Source organism: Eutrema salsugineum, unplaced genomic scaffold, assembly GCF_000478725.1.
Source record: "Eutrema salsugineum unplaced genomic scaffold, Eutsalg1_0 scaffold_11, whole genome shotgun sequence".
Classification (NCBI taxonomy): domain Eukaryota; kingdom Viridiplantae; phylum Streptophyta; class Magnoliopsida; order Brassicales; family Brassicaceae; genus Eutrema; species Eutrema salsugineum.
This window is the reverse complement of record NW_006256901.1, coordinates 7,594,470-7,621,947: the sequence shown is the minus strand read 5'-3', so window position 1 is coordinate 7,621,947 and position 27,478 is coordinate 7,594,470. Positions and strand designations below refer to the sequence as shown.

General features: G+C 41.4%; 2 protein-coding genes and 1 non-coding gene across 3 annotated transcripts; all 3 read right to left on the bottom strand.

Moving 5' to 3' along the window:
* Positions 1-313: 313 nt before the first annotated feature.
* On the bottom strand, positions 314-1,564 carry LOC112089809. Its single transcript, XM_024160563.1, has 2 exons — positions 802-1,564; positions 314-708 (listed from the first exon to the last, which is right to left on the bottom strand). The coding sequence occupies exons 1-2, from the start codon at positions 1,562-1,564 to the stop codon at positions 314-316; spliced, it is 1,158 nt and encodes a 385-aa protein (XP_024016331.1).
* A 9,563-nt stretch (positions 1,565-11,127) lies between these two features.
* LOC112090114 lies at positions 11,128-11,237 on the bottom strand. Its single transcript, XR_002901469.1, has one exon. It is a non-coding gene; the product is annotated as a small nucleolar RNA R71 (small nucleolar RNA).
* Positions 11,238-17,752: 6,515 nt separating this feature from the next.
* Positions 17,753-20,575, bottom strand: LOC112089863. The gene is made up of 2 exons (XM_024160618.1): positions 19,580-20,575; positions 17,753-19,457 (listed from the first exon to the last, which is right to left on the bottom strand). Exons 1-2 carry the CDS (start codon positions 20,463-20,465, stop codon positions 19,450-19,452), a joined length of 894 nt encoding a protein of 297 aa, XP_024016386.1. The 5' UTR covers positions 20,466-20,575; the 3' UTR covers positions 17,753-19,449.
* Between the last annotated feature and the right edge of the window lie 6,903 nt (positions 20,576-27,478).

The following is a 27,478-nucleotide window of genomic DNA, read 5'->3' as shown; positions in this document are numbered from 1 at the left end:
ATAGGTCTTCAACTCCTAGAAAGCCAACTCACATCTGTCATCACATTCGAATTTTTTTGTTCCTGCGGAGGGTATCGTAAAAAGGGAGACACTTATCGGTTGATCGTGAGATGAATCAATTTAGCGCGGCGATCCGTCCTGAGAGCCTTTGAATTTTTTGCTTTGTTTTAGGAGATGACATCTCGATTAGTGCGCTGATCTGCTCTAGATTCAGTTCGATGCCGCGGTGAGTTACCAGATAGCCGGGAAATTTGCCTGAGGTCATGGCAAATTTGCGCTTTAATGGATTCAACTTCATGTTGTGTAGATTCAGCTACTTATAGCAATATATCCTGCAGTCAGTTATGAATGATGTCTTCTTTCTTTTGCCAGGGTGCATGAGAATTTGGTTGTATCCAGAGAAAGCATCTATGAATGACAGCAATTTGTTTCCGGCTATTGCTTCTACGAGCCGGTCGATATACGGCAACAGAAAACTATCTTTGGGACATGCCTTGTCAAGATCTGTAAAATCCACGCAGACTTGCCATTTCTCATTCTTCTTTTTTACTACCACGGGGTTTGCGAGCCATTCTGGGTATTTCGCCAAGGCTATTGACCCGACTTTGAGCAATTTCTCTTCTTTATCATTAACTGCGTTGGCTCGTTCCGGGCCGAGCTTCCTTCTCTTCTGCTTTATAGGTTTGAAGGTTGGGTTCATATTCAGATCTTGAAATGTCACATTGATACTTATCCCCAGCATGTCTTACGCACTCCAAGAGAACGTGTTGATGTTTTTTTTTATGGAAGGAAATAATTCACTCTTCAAGCGCTCATCTAGTTTGGCTCTAATTTCCACGCATCTCACCGGATGCTTTTCGTCTATGCACACTGAGATCACTGGATCGCAATCTGGCTTGCTACAAGAGTTTGAGAGCTCGTTTACAGGCTCCCGGTTTGTCTTCAACTTCTTGCGGTCGACGGCCGCACACGCGTCAGTAGGATTTCTTAGCTTATGTTCGGTGAGAAAGCACATATGCGATTCTTTTTGGTTTCTCCAAATAGTCTTAATGCCTCCAAGATTTGGGAACTTGATGCAGAGATGATAGGTTGATGGGATAGCCCTCATGGCGTTGATCCACAGAGTTTCCATGATTACGTTATAAATCGTGGGATGGTCTGCCACAGAAAATTTGACGATATTCGTAATACCTCCGACTTGGACAGGTAGTCTGATGGTTCCCATTCTCATGGTTGTTTCTCCTGAGAATCTGGTTAACGGCTTGGGCGTGGCAGTCACTTTGGAGAGATCAATTTTCATCCTTTTTAGGGTCTCTCTGAAGATAACATTTACCGAGCTCCCAATATTGATTAATACTCTTGCCATGTCGTGATCTTTGATGGTCAGCTCGATCACCAATGGATCCGTGTGTGGCCTGTCAATTCCAGTTGTTTCTTCTTCGGCAAAGGAGATTATGGTGTTCGGGAAATCAATTGGTTCGATCCAATTCTCTTTGGCCTTGGCCTTTGGCTGATAGGCTTTTATGAAGGACACCGTGTATTGGTAATATTGAGACCTACCCATTATCATATTGATCCTTTATGTCGGTTCAGGTCGCTCCTCAGTTTCGCCTCTCCAATCGTGTTTTGGGTTATCAACTCGTCGAGGTATCTCTTGTTTTTCTGCCACACTGTTCAGCTTGGCTCGCTCCTTCGGTTCAGCTAGAACGAGATCTTTAAGACTGACTACGCTCTGAAGTTCTCCTGTTGCCATTTTTGCGGCGAGTTTAGCGCTAAGGGTTTGGCATTGCGCCGTCGAATGCATGTGGGTATGATGATACTTGCAGTACGCTTTCTCGTAAAATATGCTTGGATTCTGTACCTAAGTGTTGCTGTGCGGCTTGCATCTTCCACGGCCAGCACCTACCTGATAGTTATGGTCGTCGCCAATTCTTGGCTCTTCCGAGCTTTGCATAATAACACTATTCCTTGGATTCTTTTTATTTGCAGGACACGTTAAGATTGAGCTTCAAACTACTACTTTTTTCGCTTCATATTTCTCATGCAAGTTCTTCATTTCTTCTTCATTCACCACGAAGTCGGACGATCGATGCAGAGCGTCCTGGATCATTTGTGGTGTGTTAAACGTCATTTCCCGTCAAAACTCAGATTTGTACCACAAAGATTGTTTTAAGGCTTTGAGGGCGGCTTTGTTACTTAGCCCTTCAACTTTGGAAACCACTGCTTTGAACCTCGTCATGTAATCTCGGAGACGTTCTTTAGGTCCTTGAGATAATGTCCACAGATCCGCATCAAAAGTTCCTCGATCCATAAACATAGAATATTGTTTTACGAACAGCACGGAAAGCTATTGAAAACTGTTGATCAAGTTGCAGTCTTGCCTTGAAAACCATTCCAGCGCGGCTCCTTTGAGGTGTTCTAAAAACAGCAGGCAGAAACCATCATCCTTCTCTTGCTCGGTGAGGTTTGCAGCGTTCTTCGAGAAGGCTCATCCTATTGCAATATGGAAGGCTGTGATATGCACTTTTGGGTCTGTGATTCCTTCATAAAATGGGATTCTGTTGCAGCGGATAAATATCAAAACAGAGTCTCGAGGATCTATGGATCAAGAGGATCTGTCTGATGCTCAAAATTCTTTGTTAAACAGGGAGAATTCGAAGACTTCAATTAAGAGAAGACTCTTTATTATTCGATAAAACAACTAACTGTTCCCGAAGGATTACAAAACCTTATATAGAGATGGTCTAAGCCGACCTTAAGCAAAACTAAAGCCCTAATCGATAAATCGAAGTTCAAAAAGGAAAAGGAAATAGTTTAAAACCTGAAAATAACCATTCAGTAGAAAAATTGTAAAACACGTAAAAGATAAGGTAGATGTTGCTACATCAGGTCTCCCGGGGTAAGAAGAAAATTCGCCCTCCAATTTTCATTGTCATCTGCAGTAACATAAGGAACCAAATGCTTCACGTTGAAAACATCAGGTTGTGTTCATGTGAGGAGGAAACTGCAGGCGATAAGCATTGTTATTAATCTTCTCAAGGATCTTTAGAGGACCAATTTTTTGTGACTTGAGTTTGTTGTATGTGCCTGGTTTGAAGCGATATTTGGTTAAGACTGCCCAAACTAAATCACCAGCTTGGAATTGAACATCACGGCGATGAGCATCAACATCGGACTTGTATTTAGCGGTAGATGATTCCAAGTTGGAAACCTGATCGTGAATGGCAGCAAATGCTTCAACAAAGTCACAAGCTCGACCATGGAAACGCGTACGATCTGGCGTGAGAGCAAGATCCGCAGGACAACGAGGAAGAGTCCCATAAACCACCTGAAAAGGACTGAAACCAGTGCTCCGATTAACAGCTCGATTATGAGCAAACTCGGCCTAGCACAGAACGGTATCCCACGTTTTGACATTGACACCAACAAGACACCTTAACAAATCACCAAGTGCCCGATTTGTCACCTCTGTTTGGCCATCCGTCTAAGGATGATACGCTGAACTCATGTCTAATTTGGTACGAAGGAGACGCCACAGAGATTGCCAAAAATGGCTCAAAAAGCAAGAATAACTATCTGAGACAATAGATAAAGGAAGACCATGAAGTTTATAAACTTCCCGAAAAAACAGAATTGCTACCTGAACCGCGTCAGTCGTCTTTTTGCAAGGGATAAAGTGCACCATTTTCGAGAAACGATCAACAACAACAAAGATGGAATCGTTAGCTCGCTGTGTCCGAGGTAAGCCAAGTACAAAATCCATACTTATATCTGTCCATGGCTGCATAGGAATCGGAAGAGGAAGATACAGCCCAGCATTAGTAGCTTTTCCTTTAGCCGCTTGACAAATACCACAACGGACAATAAATCGTTCAACATCACGTCGTAATGTTGGCCAAAAATACGAACTACTAACCAACTTTAGCGTACGATCTCGTCCAATGTGTCCTTCCCCATGAAGCTCCCTGATCAATTGTAGTCGCAAACTACACTCAGGAATACACAATTGTGCACCACGAAACAAGAAGCCATCAAAGATAACATAAGATGAGCTGATCCCTTGTTCGACATCACGCCAAATTTTCCCAAAAAAAGGGTCATGAGGATACAAATCCAAAAGTAGATCAAATCCTGGAACAGAGACATGTAAAATCGTGAGCACAGAATGACGACGACTCAATGCATCAGCAACCTTATTAAGCATTCCTGTGGTATGTTTGATCACAAATGAAAATTGTTGCAGGTAAGCAAACCAAGAAGCGTGTCGCACAGAGACTTTATCTTGCAAGCCCATATGCTTAAGAGCATCATGGTCAGTGTAGAGAACAAACTCGCGATGAAAAAGATAATGTCTCCAATGTTTCACGGCTTGAACGACAGGGTATAGCTCAACATCGTAAGTGCTGTATCGCAATTGAGAACCTGCAATCTTCTCACTAAAAAAGGCAATCGGACGACTCGCCAGGCTAAGAACTGCTCCAATTCCTGATTTAGATGCATCACAATGTAACTCAAATGCCATATTGAAGTTAGGGAGAACAAGAACTGGTGTCGTCGTAAGGTTTAACTTGATCTCTTGAAACGCCTGCTCTGCCGCGGGTGTCCAATGAAAAGAAGCAGACTTCATACAATCTGTAATGGGAGCAATAATGCTGCAAAAGTGATGTATAAAACGTCGGTAAAACGATGCTAAACCATGAAAGCTGCGTATGTCAGTGACAGAGCGAGGAGTTGGCCAAGACTGTAGTGCAGTAATCTTCGCAGGATTAACTTCTAAGCCACACGAAGACACAATGTACCCCAAGAAGAGAACTTGATCCACACCAAAAACACATTTCGTGGTCGCAGCAAACAGCTGTTCTCGTAGCAAAACTAACAAAACATCACGCAGGTGCTTCAAGTGGTCATCCAACGACTCACTAAAGATGAGTATATCATCGAAATATACCACAACAAATTGCCCAATGAATGGTCGCAAGGCTTCGTTCATCACACGCATAAACGTACTTGGTGCGTTAGATAAACCAAAAGGCATAACAAGCCATTCAAACAACCCTTCTCTTGTCTTGAAAGCCGTCTTCCATTCATCACCAGATCGAATACGTATTTGATGATACCCACTTCAAAGATCCAATTTGGTAAACATAGAGGCTGAACCGATTTGGTTCAAAAGATCATCAAGACGCGGAATCGGAAATCTGCACCGAACTGTAATCTTATTAATGGCTCTGCTGTCGACGCACATACGCCAAGTCCCGTCTTTCTTTGGAATTAGCAACGCCGGAACAGTGCAAGGACTTAGACTCTCACGTACGTAACCCTTGGCAAGGAGATCTTCCACCTGTTTTCGCAATTCATCATGTTCTCTTGGACTCATGCGATAGTGAGGACGGTTAGGCAAAACGGAATCAGGAGCTAGATCGATGCAGTGCTGGATATTACGGAGAGGAAGCAAACCATCCGGTAACTCTGTTGGAAACACATCCTGAAACTCTGTTAATAACGCATGAAAACTTAAAGAAGCTTTAGAGATTCCTGATAGAAGTTGCGGTTTTAGACACAGTAGAAAAACAACATCTGTCGCTATGCACTCGTCAAGAAGCTCAGCCTTCAAAATCAATAAAGCTGGTTTTGTAGTGTCCACTGAAACAGGAGGAGACTCGAGTTCCTTGCTCTACACGAGGGGCTCAGTAGCAGTTTGTGATGGAAGCAGAGTAATACGCCGACTTTCATAAGTAAAACTATGGGTATTCTTGAACCCATCGTGAATAGTTCGACGATCGAACTGCCTGGGACGCCCCAAAAGGAGATGACATGCATCCATAGGCACGACGTCGCAACACACCAAATCCTTGTAATTGAGGCCGATAGAGAACGGCACTCGACACCATTTGGAAATACGAATGTATGTAGTGGAATTAACCAGGCAATCTTGTAGGCAGAAGGATGCGGTTCCGTAAACAGGGCAAGCTTTGTGACAGCTTCCTCCGAAATCGCACTAGTACAACTTCCTAAATCAATGACGAGATGAGACACCTTCCCGCGAATTGTACATGTCGACTGAAAGATGTTAGTTCGTAGCCAAGATTCCTCGACGCCTTGAGAAGTAAGAAAGTTTCGGCGTAGAACTAAGCGAGGATTGATAACACCGGATCTTGACCATTTTTATGGATCACTTTTATGTCTTTTACAGGTGTTTTTACTCCATTTTCAAAGGTTTTTAAAGTATTTATATGTTTTCGGATTTTAAAAGACTTTTCAGGTAATTTGGGATAAAGAAGCACAAATTGGAACAAAAAGACTCTTTTGGATAAATGCAGACTGTCAGAACTCTCATGGAGAGACGAAGACCTTCTCACCGTCTGATCACCCTCAAAATTGGACAACTTATAGAAGAATCAACCAGCTTTCAAATGCACTTGGTTTGGAGACATTCCAACGGTTGGATCTCAAGATATTCCATTGATATGTTCATAATTTGCATCATTTAGGTTGTATATTTCATTCCAAATCATATCTTATTTCATGCATTTTAAGTCCTTAGGGTTTGTTTTAGGACTTAGGAGTTGCATTAGGTCCCAATGAGTCTCTGCATGTTTTGAGTGTTTATCAGGTGTATTTGAAGCTATTTGGAGTCGAAAAGGTGAATCCAGGAAGAGAAATGGTGATCAGGGTTTGAAAGATGGTGAAGATGGGTTTTTGGAGGTTCTCGGCGATTCTCACGTACCGCAGGAAGGTTTTCCTCGGCAATTTGCATGTACCACGGGTGGATTTCTCGACCAAAACGCGTACCGGCTGGTTAAGTTTCTCGGCCAAAATTCCCGGGTGCAGACACATTTCCGAAATCGCCTGTCCGGAGAACCTTCCGGTCCGATTCAGCTGTCGGGTGCTTCATCAAAGTTGGAAAAGATTGAATCATAGTTCCAGAGCAAGTGGAATCAAAGGATTTGGTGGCGTGAGAAGAGAGTTAAGCTCGTAGGAAGAAACTCCTGTCTCGCTGCCGTTTTGGACCGACCAGATGAGCTCCGAAGAATGCGAAGGACGATGCACTTCCAGACCGATTCAGTTTACAAGGCCTTCATCAGAATCCTAGATATTTGAGTCCTATTTCCAGAACGTTTGAGATCATTCAATTCGGAGCAATGAGCAAGAAGATAACATTTCCGGAATGGACACACGTCTAGAAGCCTCTTTCTGATCGTGTCAATGCACTGTGAAGATGAGCCCTCCAGGAAACCTTTCACTTCCCAAGCGCCAAAGGTTCCTTCACCAAAGTTGAAGATATATGAGTCTGCTGTCCACTGAAACTGGAATCACACAATTCGGACCAGTATACTGGAAGTTACGCTTCCCTAAATGCGAAGTGATCTAAGGAGCCCTGAATGTCACTAGATAAGGTCTGACGCTTCCGAGCAAGAAAAATGCTAAGTCCAAGACCGTGCGACTTAGGCATGCGAGTTGCCCGCGCTTAGAACTAAGCCACACGAAGACTCGCAATCTACACCGACTTGAGCCTGCGACCTGGGAGTAATGGAGACCAAGCCGCACACATCCCTGAAGGTCCCTGCTGCATGGTCGTGCAAGTTAAGGAGTAATGGAGACCAAGCCGCACGAAGATCCGCAATTCACACCGAGAGAGTGATGCGGCTGAGTTTACAAGGTTTTATCTCGTTCAAGTTCCTCTCCTTGGTTGTGCGACTTGGGCATGCGGTTTGGGACTAAGGGATGACCAAGTCGCACACATACCTTCCCCAGATTTCGCCTTGGTCATGCGAGTTGAAGAAGAAGAAGAATAAGCCGCACAAAGACTCGCAAAACACATCTACTTGGGCGTGCGGCTGAGACTAAGTGATTTAAGTCTCACAAGACAGTTTCTTCACCTGTGCGACTTGGACATGCGACCTGGGAGACTCTTGACCAACTCGCACATTCTCCACTTTATCCACTAAAGCCGGGTCAGGACCCGGTTTGTTCCGGGCTGACCCGGTCCGTTTTTAGAGACATATATATAGTTTTTAGGGTTTTTTTTCCCAAAACTTATGCTTTATTCCCTTTTGTCTCTTGCCTCTTTTGTGAAAGACTCCACTTAAGAAGAGAAATATCGATTTTTTAAGTGTTTAATCAAGAGAGTTTGAGAGATCTTTGTGTCTAAAGCTGTTTTCTTCTTAATCTATCATCTCCATCTCCATTTCTCATCATTAATCATGCCAATCTTCTCAACTTGCAAAGGTTTAAGAGAGATTAGTATGATTAGTGAGTAGTCACCTTAATGAGATTCTAGATGTGTAGGTTAGGGTGCTAAAGTGTTAGATTAGGAGTGCTTAGGGCTAGATTCATTGATTCATCTCTCTAAACAGCTGTTCTCTAGGCTAGATCCTTGCATATCACTTGAGATCTAGATTCTGGGAATTTCATGCACCAAAAGTGTTTGATGAAATTCCTGAAAGAGCTGTATTAGAGGTTTAAGCATTTGCTGCATGATGATGTATTGTTATTTGCTTGAATGATAACTTAGAACTGTTTATTAATGCATACTGATTCATATTTCACAAATGATGATTTGGTTTGAGAATGGATTAGTGTAGGGGTTAATACCTTCATGAGAGGATTAATCTAGATTAGAGTTCTTAATCATTTGAATCATGTCTCATCATTTTCATTAGCATCCCTAGTTTAGCACCAAAGCACCCTAGCCCACTATAATGTCTAGAATCTCATGCCTCCATCATACCATATTCATATCACTTGTCATTGTTTAGTTCTTCATTAGTTATTAATCCTGTTTTAAGTTTGTAGTTGTCATTAGTCAATCAAAACCACACTTGCATGCTTGAATTGAGAAACTGATCACATAGCTTAGTGTCTATCACCACATTCTTGGATTGATAACCTCTTTGTGCTACATTGACAAGGGGATTGATAGCCCTGAGACCCTCAAAAGTCTTGTATATCATCCATCAGCCCCGGAGCCACTCGAAGTCGGCCAGCAAGTCACGCAACCGCGGCCACCAGCCCATTCCCCGCGGTCACAAGTTCCCGACCGCGACCAACCACCTATTTCCCGCGGTCACGTCACTCCCGACCGCGGCTGGCCAACTCCGAATTAAAGCCCATATTTCTGAAGCCCAAAGTCATATCTCAGCCTCAATTTCGGAACCCTAGAGACCATGGAGTATTGAAGACTATAAATACTTGTCATTTAGGTCGTTTTTAGACACAATCTTCATACTTTACAGAAACCATTTTCCTTTAGCCGTTTTTATGCGATTTTTGTAGAAGATTGTTCAAGTCTGAGTTCTTCAATAGAGAAGCTTTCTTTCATCACTTTTCTTTACTGTTTTTGATTACTTTTATTAAAACCAATGATGATGTCGACCTCAGCTATGTCTGAGTAGATCCCGAGTTGCGCTTAGGGTTCCCGAAAGGGGCTCTCATAATCGATTAAGACATCTAGGTTTATAGATCTTGGATTTTAACTTTGTTCTCTATTTATTCTCGTTCTTATTGCATGTATGCTTGATTGATCACCTAGGATATGATCTAGATAGTTAGTGTTGCGAAAGTTTTCTTTAAGTATCAGACCTAGAATGAAACAGGCAATTTTTTCGTAGGAGTGAAAACCTACCTGCGGCGAGATCGTGAGTATTGACGAGTCTTGTGCATCTCTTGCCTTCTCTCCCTTCCAGGGCCAGAGTGGAAACCTACTGGTCAGGGTTGCGGGAAACAGTTGGTTATGATCACGACAGTGACGTAGTCATACCGCCGTACTCTAGTTCTAGAACCCTATATTTCGATATCCGTCAATCCTAATCTATCATCCTTAGTGTTAAAACCGATTATGATCCCTGTAGAGTTCCTGAAAGCTCAGCGTTTTTAGCCATAGTTTACAAACCAATCGATTTTTACGTGCTTATTTAGATCTGCATTTCAATTGTTTAGGTTCGATATTTTGCTTGCTTTACTTGCTTTTCATTCGATTTTTCTACTTGTTTTCTAGGATAGATTTATTTGCTTTCTTTCATTTTAGTTTAATCCGGGACAAACAACCAACCTCTAAAACCAATTTATTCTAGACATAAAGTTAGAAATCGTAGAAGAATACCAGGCACACAAATCTATGTGGATTCGATCCCTAAATACTACAACTGATTAGTTGTGCACTTGCGGCTTTTATTTGTTTTTGTTAAGGGTAAAACTTGTTTCCTCACGCAGTTGACACGCATCAAGTTTTTGGCGCCATTGCCGGGGATTTCTTTCGCTGCCTTTTGTTATTTTTCTTGTTCTAATTTCTGTTCTAGACACCTGATCTCTAGTTCTTTCTTAAAGTTTTCCTGAATTATCTTTCCCTTCTTTTGTTTTTCTCTGAATTGCATGAATACCAGGCGCAGACCTGTAGAAAACATTCCAATTCTAGACGAGATAGACAGACACGAAAGAGAACTTCGAAGACTTAGACGAACGCAAGGAATGGCCAACGACGACCAGCCTGGAGATCCTATTAACCGAGCTTTAAATATGGACCAAGATGGGTCCGAACATGGAGAAAATGAAGAGCACAATCACAGAGAAGGTGATCATGCTCGACAAGATGGAGAAGAGGATGAGGTTCCTCCAAGAAACCACCAGAACCGCGAGAGAGAAGAACGTGAAGACCATGATGCACCTATCAATGCAGCCGATGGTGACCACCAAGGGATGCAGCAGAATGGACGCGTTAATCGCCCTGTTCAGCCAGAAAATCAACATCGAAGACAAGCCAGGAACCATCGCATAGCTGATTTCGATGCACCTACTCAAAACTTTCAGAACCGATCTGCAATTCAAGTTCCATTCCCGAACCGGAATGAGTTTGAAGTCAAGCCTCAAATCATCTCATTGGTGAAACAAAACCAATTCCATGGAGTTCTTTCTGAACACCCAATGGACCATATTGAGCTCTTTGAAGAAATCTGCAGCATGATGAGAACAAACCAAGTTCCAGCAGACTATTTAAAGTGTAAGTTGTTCCCTTTTTCATTAGCAGACATAGCTCACCGTTGGTTGAAATCTTTGCCTGCAGGATCGATTACTAATTGGGAAGAGTGTAAAACTGCTTTCCTGAATCACTTCTATACGAAGTCAAGGTCAAACTTGTTGAGAACAAAGATCTCAAGCTTTCAGCAAGGACCGACTGAACCTTTCTATGAAGCCTGGGAACGTTTTAAGGAGTATGAACCTGATTGCCCTCACCATGGGTTTCCCGGATCAAGTCTGTTGAGCACCTTTTACCGAGGTTTGCAACCAAAATACAAACTTTTGCTTGATACAGCTAGCAATGGACATTTTGGACAAAAGACGATAGCACAAGGAAGAGCCCTCATCGAGAATTTGGCTCAAGCAAGTAGCAATGATTGTCCTGAATACGATCGCTCGACGAAGCAAAACGAAACAGACAACAAGGAGATAACCGAGTTGAAGAACATGATGAGCCAGCTTTTGAAGAGTAACAATCGCCCAATCCATGCTTGTGAGACCAACAATGGCGCAGAAGATGAAGGACCTAGTGATATCGACCACATTAATCAAGCCTTTCAAGAAGAAGAGGTCAACTATGTAGGAGCACAAGCACCATATCCAAATCGCTTCAACAATGGCTTCAATAACAACTTCCGGAATGCAAATTACAATAATCTCTCTTACTGCAATCCAAATGTGGAGAATCCTCAAGATCAGTACTACCCACCTCAGCAAAAATCCTTCCAAAAACAAGTTCCAAGGTGGAAACTTCGGAGGGACAGAAGTTTATCAACCGCGACAGCCATATAACTATCAAGGTACAGGGTTTAACAATCAATTTGTACAACAGCAAGGAGTCACGACGAACCAGCTAGCTTCACAAATCGGTAGACTTGAACAGTCCATCCAACAGCTCGTTATGACGAACGAAAAAGCATCTAAAGACATGACGTGAAGGTTGACTGCATGTACAATTACCTAAACGGGAAGTTTGAAGCTTTATCTTCGCACATCAAAAAGCTAGACGTACAAGTTGCCCAAACAGCCGACTCTATGAAGAGGCAAAGTGGAGCTCTTCCAGGAAGAGTTGAGGATAACCCTAAGAGGTTTTGCAATGCCATAACCACACTGCCCGAGGAAGAAGCCAGAACCGATGGAAAGAATGAAGAAACCCCAATCTTTGTACCACTTTACAAGGATATCGATGCCAAGCAGCCACCATTTAAGGTACCTCACCGATCACCGTTTCAAAGGCTTACAAAAGCCGACGATCCGGGACATTTTGTTTTCCAATGTTTCGTTTCAGGAATCAAATTCACAGATTGTCTGTGCGATTCCGGAGCCAATATCAACATCATGTCAAAGACGTTTGCCAAAAAATTGGGCATAAAAACCTTAAGGACATCGACAGTCAAGGTGATCTTTGGAGATTCATCTCAAAAAGATACTAGTAGGGGCGATTCATGATCTACAAGTTCTAGTAGGAGACAAGATTGTTCCAGCAGATTTTTAAGTCCTAGAAATGGATAAAGACAAGGAGAGGCCACTCATTTTCGGAAGACCATTTCTGGCTACCGTAGGAGCAGTAATCGATCACACAAACCGGCATGCTGTCTTCCTCAATGTAGATCGCAGAAGGTTTTATCCGAATATCCTAGATGATTTTCCAAGCAAAGGAAACCGGCCAAAAGAGAAAGAAAAGGAGAAGCCGAAAGCTTTTGCAAAGATCAAGATCATCATTCCACCAGATGCGACAGAGACTAGTGAGGACCAAATCCAGGAGCTGATCGAAAACACAAAAAGGGTTTTAAACAATGTTAAAGTCTGAAAGAAGAGTAAAGGAAAAAAGACGGCTTCTCAAGGAGAAGAAGTAAAACCTCCAGCGACCGGAAGTGATAAGGGCACATCAAGTGGAGTGCCATTCAAATCAGCCTGATTCTTCATGCTTACGTCGAGCTAAACGATTTAAAACAAAAGCGCTTAATGGGAGGCAACCCATTTAGGTACTCTTTCTTTTAGTTTTCTTTTCCTTTTTACAATTTATGTTTTCTTTTAAGTTTCAGGTATTTTATAAAACAAAAACACAAAAAAAAAAATATCAGAAAATTAGAAAAACCGAGAAAAAAAGGAGAGGTTTTTAGCTGCTCGGCCTGGCAGAAAACCTGAAAGTTGGACGAAGGCCGCAGAAAAAAGGGTCGCGGTCGCGATCAACCGACCCGTGGCCAAGGCATCATCGACCGCGGCACCGTGAATGTGACCGCGGTCGAGCCTATAACCACCGCGGTCGCGCGTCTCCTGACCGCGGCCGTTGGTCGTTGAGACAGGAACTCGGATTTCCGCCGCTTTTCAAAAGTTACCTGGTGTTTCCCGGTGTTACCTGGTGTTATCTGGTGTTTCTCGGTATTTTCCGGTGTTACCTGGTGTTTCCTGGTGTTTCCTCAGTGTTACCTGGTCTTTTCCGGTGTTACTTGGTGTTTCCCGGTGTTTCCCGGTGATTCCTAGTGATTCTCGGTGATTCTCGGAGCATTCCCGGTAAAGCCCGTTAAGATTTTCTATAAGTTTTAATTCCCAAGACAAGACAGGTAAGTTCCCGTAAACTTTTGAATTCCCGTAAATTTCCCGTTTTCGCTACAAAAATGCTTTTTAAAGAAAGAAAATGCACTTTTTGGATCAAAACTCCTTTTTCTCTTCTCTTCCAAAAGACTTGGAGATTTAGGAGATAGAACATCTTTTTTAATTCTTAAGCTTTTTAAGAGATTTTTGGCCCAAACCTCACTCTTTTTCAAAGCTGATTTCAAATCTATCATCAAATCTCTCTTTCGAGCAAGGTATGAAGTTCAAACTCGCCATTTTTAATTGATTTTAGAATTTAAGGTTTTCTTAAAAATCCCAAATCTTGGTTTATTAATGGTGGAAATAGCTTCAGGACAATAGATTATCCTTCTAGGTTATCTGAAAATCGATTTTAACACCTAGCTTAAGAGGAATTGAGATTTTTGAAATTTGGATTCCATATCCTTTATAAAAATTGAATTTGGAACAGAAAAATTGATGAATTTGATTAAGTCTTGTGTGATTAGTGATTAGCATTAGGTAACCTATAGAATTGACATGGAAATTGCTCATTAAAACCGATTTTTAGAAGATTTCTATGTTGAGAACATCAAAAATCCGAATCTAGTCATGAACTACTCGATTTCTTCAATTCAATGTCAATTATGCGTGCTTGTGGTTTTGACTAATCTCTTGATACTTAAATTAGTATAACTGATCGTTAATGTGTTAAAATCAGCATCCATATTCACTCTTTTTCCAAGAATCATCTCGTCTTGCAGAAAAATGGAACAAACCAGATCCAGAAGAAGCCGTCGCACTGGTGACAGCTCTGAGGACATTCCCGATGATGTTACTCTTGGAGAGTATATGCTGAACCAAGCCAGACCGAGAAGAAGAAACTATGTGATGAGACTGCTCCAGCACTCAAGAGAAACACGAGCAACTCCCGAGCCACCACAGATCCGATACATTGGCAAAGAGATAAACCCGAGAGTGGACTATGCAAGACGTTTCAAGAAGCTGAACATCAAACCTACGCCCTGCATTGATTATCATACACTTGAGATGCTTGGAATCAGAGAAGATGTAATCTGGTACATCGATGCACTTAAGCTGAGACCCTACATGGAGCTGAACCTTCCAACTTATCCTGAGCTGTTCCTTGAGTTCTTAGCAACTATTACACTCCACCACACGAAGAGGAGGAACCCCAGAGCATCTGATGGCATTTTGTCATTCTCTATCCGCAGACAGACTTACTCGCTCACCATTTCTGCACTTTGTGAGGCTCTTAAGCTTCCATACACTGATGGCATTCACCTTGAAGAAGAACCCGATTTTAACTTGTGGAGAGAGATGAGTCATGGCGTCTATGATAGCGGGAGATCCAAGTCAGCCCTTTTTACTCATCCTGCAGTGAGAGTTGTGCACAAACTCTTAGCACACACGATTTTCTCTAGAGCGAACATGGGATGTGTTTTGAAGACCGAGCTCCTTACACTTCAGATGCCATTTATGGACGACCAATGACTTGCCTGCTTTGCCTGGATCATAGCACAGAACATGGTGAAGGTGAAGCATGATTTACATGGTTGCGAGGACGCCACTCCAGCTTACGGGAGCGCTATTACAGCGATACTAGAGGCTGGAGGATTCGACTTCTCATCTGATGATCCACTTCTCGATGTCTGGTATGACCTACTTTATCTCTCTCGCGATCATACTATCTCTCGTGCCGCTTTCGATCCAGACAGGTTTGGTTACACATATTGCACTGGAACCGAGGAGCACCAAGTTTGCTTACCTTCAGCATCAATCCCGAGATTGTGTAACGGAGGACGTCCGCGATGGACTCCGGAACCCGATGAGTTTCTGCCAACTGTGCCTCATCTACCATTCACCATCGGCCAATACATAGTGGCCAAGGCAAAACGCGATGCAGCTGCGGCCCATGCTCACTTTCAGCCATCTGTTTCGACCGGCCACACTTCATCATCGACACCGTCACACACACATTCTGATCTTGAGCGCAGAGTTGAGAGACAAGGACGATGCTTTGAGCACGTTGTCACTTTCCTACAGGAGCAGCACCAGTTCAAAGCAGACACATCGGGGGATGAGGGATTGATCAGCACTTCACTGCCATGACGGTTCTATCATCATTTTCTTTTCTTTTATCTTATTTTATTTTTTGCTTTTATTAACCATCTTCTCACCAACTTTTTCACACTGGGGACAGTGTGATTTAAGTCTGGGGGAGGATGTCTATCCGTACTAATCATTTTCTTGTTTCTGCTTTTAAAATTTCAAGTACTTTTTAAATTTCAATATGTAACCTATTCGACCTTAAGTATTTTTCAAGAATGTTTGACACAAAACTATGATGATTTAGACCTGCACTCTTCTACACTATGCATGATTGCTCTTTTGTTGCTAGCACTAGACTAGGCGATAGCTAGAGTACTTGCACTACGAACTCCCACCAGAGGACTTCTATTCATGAAGATTATTTCTGACAGGATATACTAGCTCATTTTATTTGACCTTAATATTGATATCTAATTTTCTCATCATTGATCTTAGGCAGGCATCAAGATATACATCTAGGACGTCTTTCACCCTCATTTTTACCACTCTTTGTCGTCCTAGATGACCAGTTCATCTTTATCTGGTACCATACCCTAAACCCAAAACCCTTGTTTTCAATCGTCATGCATTTCTCTCTTTAGTTTATATCAGCAGATATGTGCAAAAACGTCGGAGAGAAGAGGAGCGACGCAGTTTTCAGTCACTCACAAGGAAGACTGAATGGAGTTGGGAAGGAAGAGTATCAGAAAATCTTATTAAGCTTTTCAAGACTGATTTTGATTGGTAATTTCGTGCTCTCTATGACTCTATATCTAAAGGTGTTCCCTATTTCAAAAAAAAAAAAGAATAAAAAGAGAGGGAAACGAAAAAGCCTAATGAGTCTTAGATTGTCGAAATTTTTGGAGCAAGAAGCAACCACATTTCGTTTAAAGAGCTATGGTTTGGAAAGATTTTCAAAAATCTAAGTCTGGGAGAGTTAGGAGAGAACCTGAGGAAGAAGACCAGGAATCTATGGCAAGAAGAAAGTGACTCAAAACTGTAGATACCAACAGCTTCACTCTCTCTTGTGGTTTTGCATAATATTTTGCATCCTCCAGATCTTCAGGTAACCCGAAAACCCCTTAAGCCCTACCCCTAGAATAACCCTTTTTACACCTAGCCTAGATTACCTTGCCTAGACTTTCTTTCATGAGAACCACCGAGATTTCTAATGAATGTTAAGAGCTAGTTGACTGGAAGTTAGATCTTAGTGCGTAGATTTCCGCATGACGGATTAACGGGCTAGTTATGCCCGTATTGCTAGTGAGAATTTTCTAGGCTATTCCCGATTGATGCATACTGATTGATATTGGTCTAGAAGTTTGGACTCTGAGATTTTGTTTAGTTCCTGCGTTTTCAAACCTCTCACCGAGATTTGGCCTTTGTTTTGTTTGAGGACAAACAAAAGACTAAGTCTGGGGGGAGTTGATAACACCGGATTTTGACCATTTTTATGGATCACTTTAATGTCTTTTACAGGTGTTTTTACTCCATTTTCAAAGGATTTCTATGTTTTCAGATTTTAAAAGACTTTTCAGGTAATTTGGGATAAACAGACACAAATTGGAACAAAAATACTCTTTTGGATAAATACAGACCGTCAGAACTCTCATGGAGAGACGAAGACCTTCTCACCGTCTGATCACCCTCAAAATTGGACAACTTATAGAAGAATCAACCAGCTTTCAAATGCACTTAGTTTGAAGACATTCCAACGGTTGGATCTCAAGATATTCCATCGGCCCAGGAGCCACTCGAAGACGGCCAGCAAGTCACACGACCACGGCCACCAGCCCATTCCCCACGGTCACAAGCTTCCCGACCACGGCTGATGTGATCCTGGAAAGGATCTGCCCTTGATCGCCACTCTAGAACTGGAAATAAAGGGATAGGCCTTGCAAGCAACAGATTGCTTCAAGGGATGTGGAAATGAGGGGTCACACAAAGGCTGCGGAAGACCTTTGATATACCAAATGATCCTTTGGATATTACACACCAAAGAGATCAAAATCCTTGCTGGATATGACACACCAACAAAGCCTTATGAAGAGAATCACTCTCAACACAAGAGAAGAGAAAACAAAATAGTTTATTGATAAAAATGATAGATGATTTCGTCCAAGAACTTACAAGTGCTTAAATAGAACACAAGAGATGTGGTAAACAAGTCCAATCTCGAAAATAAACAAGACATTAAAAGAACATCTCGAAAATCAAACAAAGACTGAGATAAATGATGATTTTGAATGACCCTTGGACTGAATCCATGCCCCTTGAACTACTCTGGTCGAAATTGGTGTTGGGCCTAACTCTTTCACTTCATTTTTGGGCTTGTAATTCAACCATAATTCACTTCTACTTCTTTGCAAAGGGCTTGGTCGAATTTTGTCTTCTTGGACTTGTATAGATGTGATCCAAAACAGATTTGATCCAACAAAGTAGGCTTGTGTAAAAGTGATCACCATTGCTTCCTTAAAAATCTTCCTTTGGAAAACCCATTGGGACAAAACCAAAGGTAAGGAAAAAAGAGTACAACTGGGACACTTAGCCATTTGTTGATCTTCTTGAGCCTGAATCAAAACCATAGAGGTTTCTAATTCATCTTCTCCAACCTGGCTCAAGAACTCAGTTCATCCCCAAATGTGTATAAGATTTGCTCCGAGTTCTTCCTTGAATTGCTTGGTTTTAGACTGAATCATGGGTCTAACTGGTACAAACTCAGCTACAAGCTCTGGTTCAAGCTTCATCTCCTTAGTGCTAGCCATGATCACATCATCCCCCTCCACTTGAAAAGGATTTGTCTTCAAATCTGGTTCATCTGCAACGAAAAATATTAAGTTAGAAAAGCTGAAAGTGAAACTCAGAATATACTTACCTTGCAAGCTTTTCGTATAAGCTTTGAATTTGATCGGCTCAAATATTTGAAATGCATGATTGCTTCTTGGAATCAGCTTGATCTTTGTTTGTGTTAGAAGACGTCCATTCCTTATTTGAATCCACAAACTTCCTCCAGGCTCAAAGATCATTCTGCATTGCCTCCTGTTTGCTCCATTTTGATATTGATCAGTTCCCAGATGTTTCCATGGTTCGAAAACAAATCGAACAGTAAACTTCTTTAGCCACAAGTAAAACCACCACGTTTTGGATCCATGTTTCTTCTTGTCACCAACCTGTTTAACCTGTGAAGGTACAACAAAGACTCCAAACACAAGATCATACGTGCAAGAGACATACTTCTCTGATTTAGCAAATAGTTTCTCTTTTAGAGCATCAAAAACAAGTCCTGCATATTCATCAAAGAATTCACCATAGTCCAGCATGTAGACAGTATTAAAACTCTAAATGAATGAATTCAGAACTTGCAAACCCTCTTTATTTTCAAGAGGAAAAATGCAGTGATTTATCTTAGAGAGTCTATCAAATACTAACACATAATTTTTCAACAAACAGTGATGCTCACACGGTTTAGCTTTATCAAACATAAAACTTTTAGTTCCAAAGAACTTTCCATATGCAGACATCTCACAAGATTGAAACACAACATTTAAATCACCAGATTCGTAAAACTCATTGGTGTGCTCAAAATCTAGCAGCTTAACTTCAGGAACAGCTAGAATTTCATACCTTTGACTCATTGCATTGGTCACAACGAGTTCCTTACCTTTTAGGCTCTGTATGACATAAAGAGTGGTCTCTCTGGGTGCTCCTGGTTTAAAAACACATTGGTGTTCAAGTCCAAAGATTTGTGGTAATCCTCCAGGGTTGTTGTCTTCAAATTCCTGCAAAATAGAAGTTATATTACTCGGCAGCACCGGTACAGGGTTAGTTAAACTCTTAAGAGTTTCTTTATAAACAAATCTAGGCACCGGTCATTTTGAAGACAAAGTTCTCTTGTCCTCACCATTCCTTACAAGGGCGTTTGAATAACTAACAGGTTTGTTCTCACAGGTTATTTCCTTGCAAACCTCTTTATTTTGTTTCTGCTCCTTGACCTTGATGAGATCATCTTTTTGTCTTTGCTCTTCTCTAGAATCTGAACCTGCATCAATTTCTTTTGGCAAAGACAAGTGTATGATACTAGAATTAAAATTCTCAGAAATTGATTGAGATGGACCAACACTTATCTTAGCTAACTCTGGACTTTGTTCCAATGATGTCAGTTTCGGCGCTCCTTGACTTTTGGGTGGTCTGTCTTCAACTCCTTGGATTTGGGATGGAGCAAATGGAATTCTGGCTCGACCAGAATCTTTCTCATGTGTGATTAGTCCTCCCTCTGCTGATCTGGTGCTCATAACCTTCGCTTTACCAATTACAAGTTCTCCACCGGTTTTGAAAACATGGTCTTGTATTCTAGAGCGATTGATTTGAAGCTTTGGGACATATCTTTTTCTCATGATAGCTTTCAATTCTTCCCATGCCTCCACTGGTTTCTCTCCATTGCGTCTCCTTGAGATCTTCAACTGCTCCCACCAACTCAGGGCATAATCATAGAAACTAGCAACTGCAACTCGCACCTTATTGTTCCCTGAATAATGCTGATAACTGAAAACGAGTTCTTGCTTCTTCTCCCACTCCAGATAGGTGTCTGGATCATTTTTCCCATGGAATGAAATAATTTCACCATTAAGTTGACCGCTGCCTTCTCGTGCACGTCTAGATCTCCTCTGGCCTTCTTGAAACAAGTTATGATCACGATGGTCATAACCTTCTGCCCCTTTGTATCTAAGCTGTCTCGGTTTGTCTCTGTCTTTCTTAGGAGCTCCTTCATGTGCCCTCCTTTGTTTCATTTCTTTGACGAAGCTCTTCTAATTTAGCGTCCATCATCTCCTTCATCTGGGCTGTCAAGACTTCTAGCAACAGTTTGTTGTCGCAGGTGTTGCCGGTCTCTTCTTCTGGCTAAGACATCTTAACCTGAAACCACAAAGAAAACAAGTCACCAGTAACAAGTTCCTCACAATCAAAAAGAGAATAGTCTAGACACAGAAGACGAAAAGACACAATCTGATCCTTAGAAAAAAACTTAGAAACTTTCAGATTTTTCTACAGAGAAGATGAACAGACACAAATGAACAAGGGTGAGATTCTATGACGATCCAGTGATAACAGAATTAGATGATGATGCAAATGAACAGATCTAAACGAATCTAACCAAAACAGACACAAACAAAGATTCAAAAACGTTTTTTGTTTTTGTGGTTTTCTTTACTGGGTTTAGATAAAAATCGAAAATAAGAACAGCAAAACTTTTTCTGGGTTTTCTCTGATAGATATAGACACGAAATAGACAAGATAAACAGATAAAAATGAACTGAAATGAAAAGGATAGATATAACCTGATGAAAAACGAAATCCAGTGAGTAGAGTGTTTGCTCTGATACCACTTGATGTGATCCTGGAAAGGATCTGCCCTTGATCGCCACTCTAGAACTGGAAATAAAGGGATAGGCCTTGCAAGCAACAGATTGCTTCAAGGGATGTGGAAATGAGGGGTCACACAAAGGCTGCGGAAGACCTTTGATATACCAAATGATCCTTTGGATATTACACACCAAAGAGATCAAAATCCTTGCTGGATATGACACACCAACAAAGCCTTATGAAGAAAATCACTCTGAACACAAGAGAAGAGAAAACAAAATAGTTTATTGATAAAAATGATAGATGATTTCGTCCAAGGACTTACAAGTGCTTAAATAGAACACAAGAGATGTGGTAAACAAGTCCAATCTCGAAAATAAACATGACATTAAAAGAACATCTCGAAAATCAAACAAAGACTGAGATAAATGATGATTTTGAATGACCCTTGGACTGAATCCATGCCCCTTGGACTACTCTGGTCGAAATTGGTGTTGGGCCTAACTCTTTCATTTCATTTTTGGGCTTGTAATTCAACCATAATTCACTTCTACTTCTTTGCAAAGGGCTTGGTCGAATTTTGTCTTCTTGGACTTGTATAGATGTGATTCAAAACAGATTTGATCCAGCAAAGTAGGCTTGTGTAAAAGTGATCATCATTGCCTCCTTAAAAACCTTCCTTTGGAAAACCCATTAGGACAAAATCAAAGGTAAGGAAAAAAGTGTACAACTGGGACACTTAGCCATTTGTTGATCTTCTTGAGTCTGAATCAAAACCATAGAGGTTTCTAATTCATCTTCTCCAACCTGGCTCAAGAACTCAGTTCGTCCCCAAATGTGTATAAGCTTTGCTCCGAGTTCTTCCTTGAATTGCTTGGTTTTAGACTGAATCATGGGTCTCACTGATACAAGCTCAGCTACAAGCTCTGGTTCAAGCTTCATCTCCTAAGTGCTAGCCATGATAACATCAGCGGCCAACCACCTATTTCCCGCGGTCACGTCACTCCCGACCGCGGCCAGCCAACTCTGAATTAAAGCCCATATTTCTGAAGCTCAAAGTCATTTCTCAGCCTCAATTCTGGAACCCTAGAGGCCATGGAGTATTGAAGACTATAAATACTTGTCATTTAGGTCATTTTTAGACACAACCTTCATACTTAACAGAAACCCTTTTCCTTTAGCCATTTTTATGCGATTTTTGTAGAAGATTGTTCAAGTCTGAGTTCTTCAATAGAGAAGCTTTCTTTCATCTCTTTTTTTTACTGTTTTTGATTACTTTTATTAAAACCAATGATGATGTCGACCTCAGCTATGTCTGAGTAGATCCCGAGTTGGCCTTAGGGTTCCCAAAGGGGCTCTCATAATCGATTAAGACATCTAGGTTTATAGATCTGGGATTTTAACTTTGTTCTCTGTTTATTCTTGTTCTTATTGCATGTATGCTTGATTGATCACCTAGTATCTGATCTAGATAGTTAGTGTTGTGAAAGTTTTCATTAAGTATCAGACCTAGAATGAAACATGCGATTTTTTTGTAAGAGTGGAAACCTACCTGCGGCGAGATCGTGAGTATTGACGAGTCTTGTGCAGCTCTTGCGTTCTCTCTCCCTTCCAGGGCCAGAGTGGAAACCTACTCATTTGGGTTGCGGGAAACAGTTGGTTATGATCACGACAGTGACGTAGTCATACCGCCGTACTCTAGCTCTAGAACCCTATATTTTGATATCCGTCAATCCCAATCTATCATCCCTAGTGTTAAAACCGATTATGATCCCTGTAGATTCCCGAAAGCTCAGCGTTTTTAGCCATAGTTTACAAACCAATCAATTTTTACTTGCTTATTTAGATCTGCATTTCAATTGTTTAGGTTCGATATTTTGCTTGCTTTACTTGCTTTTCATTCGATTTTTCTACTTGTTTTCTAGGATATATTTATTTGCTTTCTTTTGTTTTAGTTTAATCTGTGACAAACAACCAACCTCTAATACCAATTTATTCTAGACATAAAGTTAGAAATCGTAGAAGAATACCAGGCACACAAATCTCTGTGGATTCGATCCCTAAATACTACAACTGATTAGCTGTGCACTTGCGGCTTTCATTTGTTTTGTTAAGGGTAAAACTTGTTCCCTCATGCAGTTGACACGCATCAAGGATCGGTGTGACCAGCTACTTGCTCATCGACTTCAGTGACAACGTTGTCATCATCAACATATTCATCAAACACAGGCTCATCTTTGGTCAACAAACCTTGACGCTGCAAAGAAGGGCACGCTGCTTGACGATGACCAGATTCACCACATTTAAAGCACTTGACATTGGTTGGACGCTGTGAACCCATGGTCATATTAACCTCTGTCCCATCTGTTAGTTTCAGCTGTTCCATTGACTTTGATAAATTCAGGTCGGGAGTGGAACTGAAAGGAGTGCGCTGAGAGTTCCACGAAGAAGCTTGGTTTCGCGAATCTTGCTTAATCAAGACCGCGCGTTGGTGAGCTTCCGACACTGTTAATGGATCAAATTGAAGTAATACGCTTTGAATTGGACCGCGTAAGCCACCAATAAAACACGAGACCCTTTGTTCTTCGTTTTCATGAAATACATTACGAGCCAAGAGAGAAAAAAATTCAGATGCATAGTCGTCAACAGAGCGGCTTCTTTGTCGCAGATTCCGGAGCTTCGTGTACATAGTACGAGTGTAATTATAAGGAAGAAAAGCTTTTCGCATCAACTTTGTCAATTTCGCCCAAGACGTAATGCGGTCTTTCTCTTCTCTAGCCCTTGACGCTTTTAATTGCTGCCACCAAGCAGAAGCACGCCCACGAAATCGTGTTACTACCAGAGGCACATGATCAGATCAGGTACTTCTTTAAACTCCAGTAATTCCTCGGTCGTATTAATCCAGTCAAGAAATTCTTCTGGTTGGATGCCACCACTGAATTCTGGTAAATCGAGCTTAAAACCAGCTTCCCATCGTCGATGATCACCTGGCGGTGCTACGATAACCTCGCGCTGGTGGTTAACACCACGCGGATTTACGTCACCGTGCTGACCAAATTGATTTGCAAAGACGTTAACATCTCTGTCTTCATCATCCTCAAAGATAGGTTCTTCACATCGAGGAACACGTTGTGCAGCGTTTTGCAGTTGAAGAGCCGTGAGAGCTGCTTCCATCGTAACCCGCAGAGATTCCAAAAGACTGTCGCTGAACTCGGCTAGAGTTTCGCGAAAAGCCTCGTTGTGTTCGTCCAATTGTTGTTGAAGATTCTTCTTTGGCGGCATGATTAGGATCTGTTTGTCTCTGATACCAACTGTTGCAGCGGATAAATATCAAAACAGAGTCTCGAGGATCTATGGATCAAGAGGATCTGTTTGATGCTCAAAATTCTTTGTTAGACAGGGAGAATTCGAAGACTTCAATTAGGAGAAGACTCTTTATTATTCGATAAAACAACTAACTATTATAGAAGGATTACAAAACCTTATATTGAGATGGTCTAAGCCGACCTTAAGCAAAACTAAAGCCCTAATCGATAAATAGAAGTTCAAAAAGGAAAAGGAAATAGTTTAAAACCCGAAAATAACCATTAAGTAGAAAACTTGTAAAACACGTAAAAGATAAGGTAGATGTCGCTACATCAGATTCTAACCTTCCCTGGTTCGGGGATCCAAGCTTTAAATGGCGTTATTTGTGTCTCTTCGAGCATTCGATCTATCTCGGGCGCAGCGCTGGTCGCATTGTGCACCTGCGATTTCATGGCTTGGATTTTGGTGACTCTTGATAACACCTGATTTTGACCATATTTATGGATCACTTTCAGTATCTTATGCAGGTGTATTCAATCATTTTTGAAGGTTTTATAAGTGTTTTCCATGTTTTGGAGTTTTGAAAGACTTTCAAGTTACTTAGGCAAAAACAATGCCAATTGGAGAAAAATCCACTTTTGGCCAATTTCAGACCGTCTGAAATTTCACATCCTATGAAGACCTTCTGACCGTCTGATGAAGCTCACAATTGGACACACGATAGAGGACACAACCATATTTCCAATGCAAGTAGAATCAAAGTAATCTAACGGTTGGATCATAAGTTATACCCAATTTGCTGAAGATATGTTCTGTAGTCTCGCAAAAGAAGCAAGAGGAAGAATAAAGTTTTGGCATCATAGACCAACCACCGCGGTCCAGGAGCTCGTGACCACGGTGAAAACCATCCTGGCCACGCCTCAGAGCCTCCATACATGGTGAACCATCATTCACAGGCGAGATTGGTTTCTGCGACAAGCCCATTTTCGGCCCAATAGCCTGTTTTCAAACCCAACTTATTCTCTCTGCAAAAGAAGCCCTAAGGACAACCAGAAACACTTGGGACCTATAAATATGTATTTTAGAATACTAAATTTCGTGTGTGCTCCTTTGCCCTTGATAGGGAGGCACCCAACTTTTGTTTCTTAGGTTTAGATCAAGGAGATAAAGATTCTTCTCTTTAACCTTTGCTGTTTCTTTTCATCTATCTATTCAGTTTATGCAATTTCTTTTACTTTACTGCTTTTCTATTTCAAAACTAATGATGATGTTTCCAAGCTCAGCCATGTCTGAGTAGTTACCTTGCTGCGTGAAGAGGGCCATCGAAAGGGACCCCATGACCGATGATATCTAGGTTTTTTAGGTTAAAGGATTTCGATTTAAATGATTTTCCCATTCATCCAAATCTCAATTCGGTAACGCTGGAGTAGCTAACCAGTGTCCGATCCTACGTTAAATCCAAGTCACGAGAGTGTTGTATCTGGGTTGCCTAAACTAGATCTTATGGATGTCAACGTCGTAGGAGACGAAAGCTACCTACGAAGGATACGTAAGCCAAGATGGATTCCGAGCTGAAATGCATGATCTTGTTCTGGCATGAGAGTCAGAGTTAATTGTCATGAATAAGTGATTAGATGATTAGGGTGACGAGAGTTGGCTAATGTTACAATTGTCTATCCTAGTTTCAGAATCATAGAAAATCCTTACCTAGATTCCTTGTGTTATACCCTAGAGATGAAGCCTAATGCCCAGCACGTTTTTCATCCTTTTTTGATCTATTTTAATTTTCTGTTTAGCTTACTAGAAATCATGATACCAAAATCCCAAAAAAAAAAACTGCATTGGTCTTTGACTTCGATTACTAATCCAGTTTGAAGTTTCTGCAGAAAAGACAACTCTCCATATGGATCGACACCCTAAGTACTACAACGCACGGCTGTGCACTAGGGTTTACAAATTTAAAACTTCTTTTGTGACATTAACCCTAACTTGCATCAAGTTTTTGGCGCCGTTGCCAGGGAGAGATTCGCTCTTGGTTCTGCCAAAGTTCATAGGTTAGTAAATCCGACTCTTAGACACCCTTTTTCTTGTAAATTTTCGTTTTGTTTTTCTTTGTTTCAGGTTTCTTGGACATGTATTCTCCCATGGAGCAAGAGGATATGATTGGGCGAGGGTATCACAACCCGTGTGCTGCTCATTATCAACCCTCTTCGTGCAGCTTCCGCGAGAAATCAAAGTCTGAGTAACTAGACAAACTCAGGTGTCTTCTTAGAGCACTTTACCTCAATCTCAAAAAAAACGTGGGTCAAGGAGATTACAACCACCGTAACCCCTATAACTGCGTGTTGTTCAAAACTCTCACACCTATGGCGAATCAAACTACCGAGATGAAGTCTATTCGCCCTCTATGGTGAACCACCGACCATCTCACCTTTCTCCTCATCAAATTCTGGACCAGGATGATGAGACTCATTGATTAAGTCTTCAACTTAGTCAATTGAGTCTCCAGCTTAACCGAGTTGATGCTATGACGAATCAGATGCATAGATCTCATGCTAACGCTATTGCTGCCATTGGTATGAAGCTTGATTCCAACTACATTGAACTTAACCAGAAGTTTCATGATCTTTCTGAGCGTGTGAAGTCCGTAGAAGAGCAACATCTTAAAATTGTTGCAACTCTAGAAGAAAGAACTGAAGCTCCTGAAGAAGAGCAAGGAATAGAATTTCATAATTCTCTTTGTGATATAAAATCTGATGTTATTCAAATACCAAAACCTACTGCAGAGGGAACAGGTATTTTGAAAATTCATTCATCTATGGTTTATATTCATGTTGGATATCTTTCTACTGCAGCTCTATTAGGTTTCACACCGAGTTTGCCTCTTCAAATGGAAGATTGTCTTGTTCCTAATGATTTCCATGTTATGTAGATGAGAAAGGATTCAAAGAACTCTCTTTGCCTGACCATAAGGAGTGGAGAAAGACCAGTTTTTGATCCTGGAGGAGCTACAAAGGTCCCTGAAAACGTCCTGGAAGAAGGTCCACCCTTCACACTTCATCAAAACATCAACCAAAGGAGTTCAATGTGCAACAAGATTTCTTTTGGTGCACACTTGATCTTTGCTCATATGGGA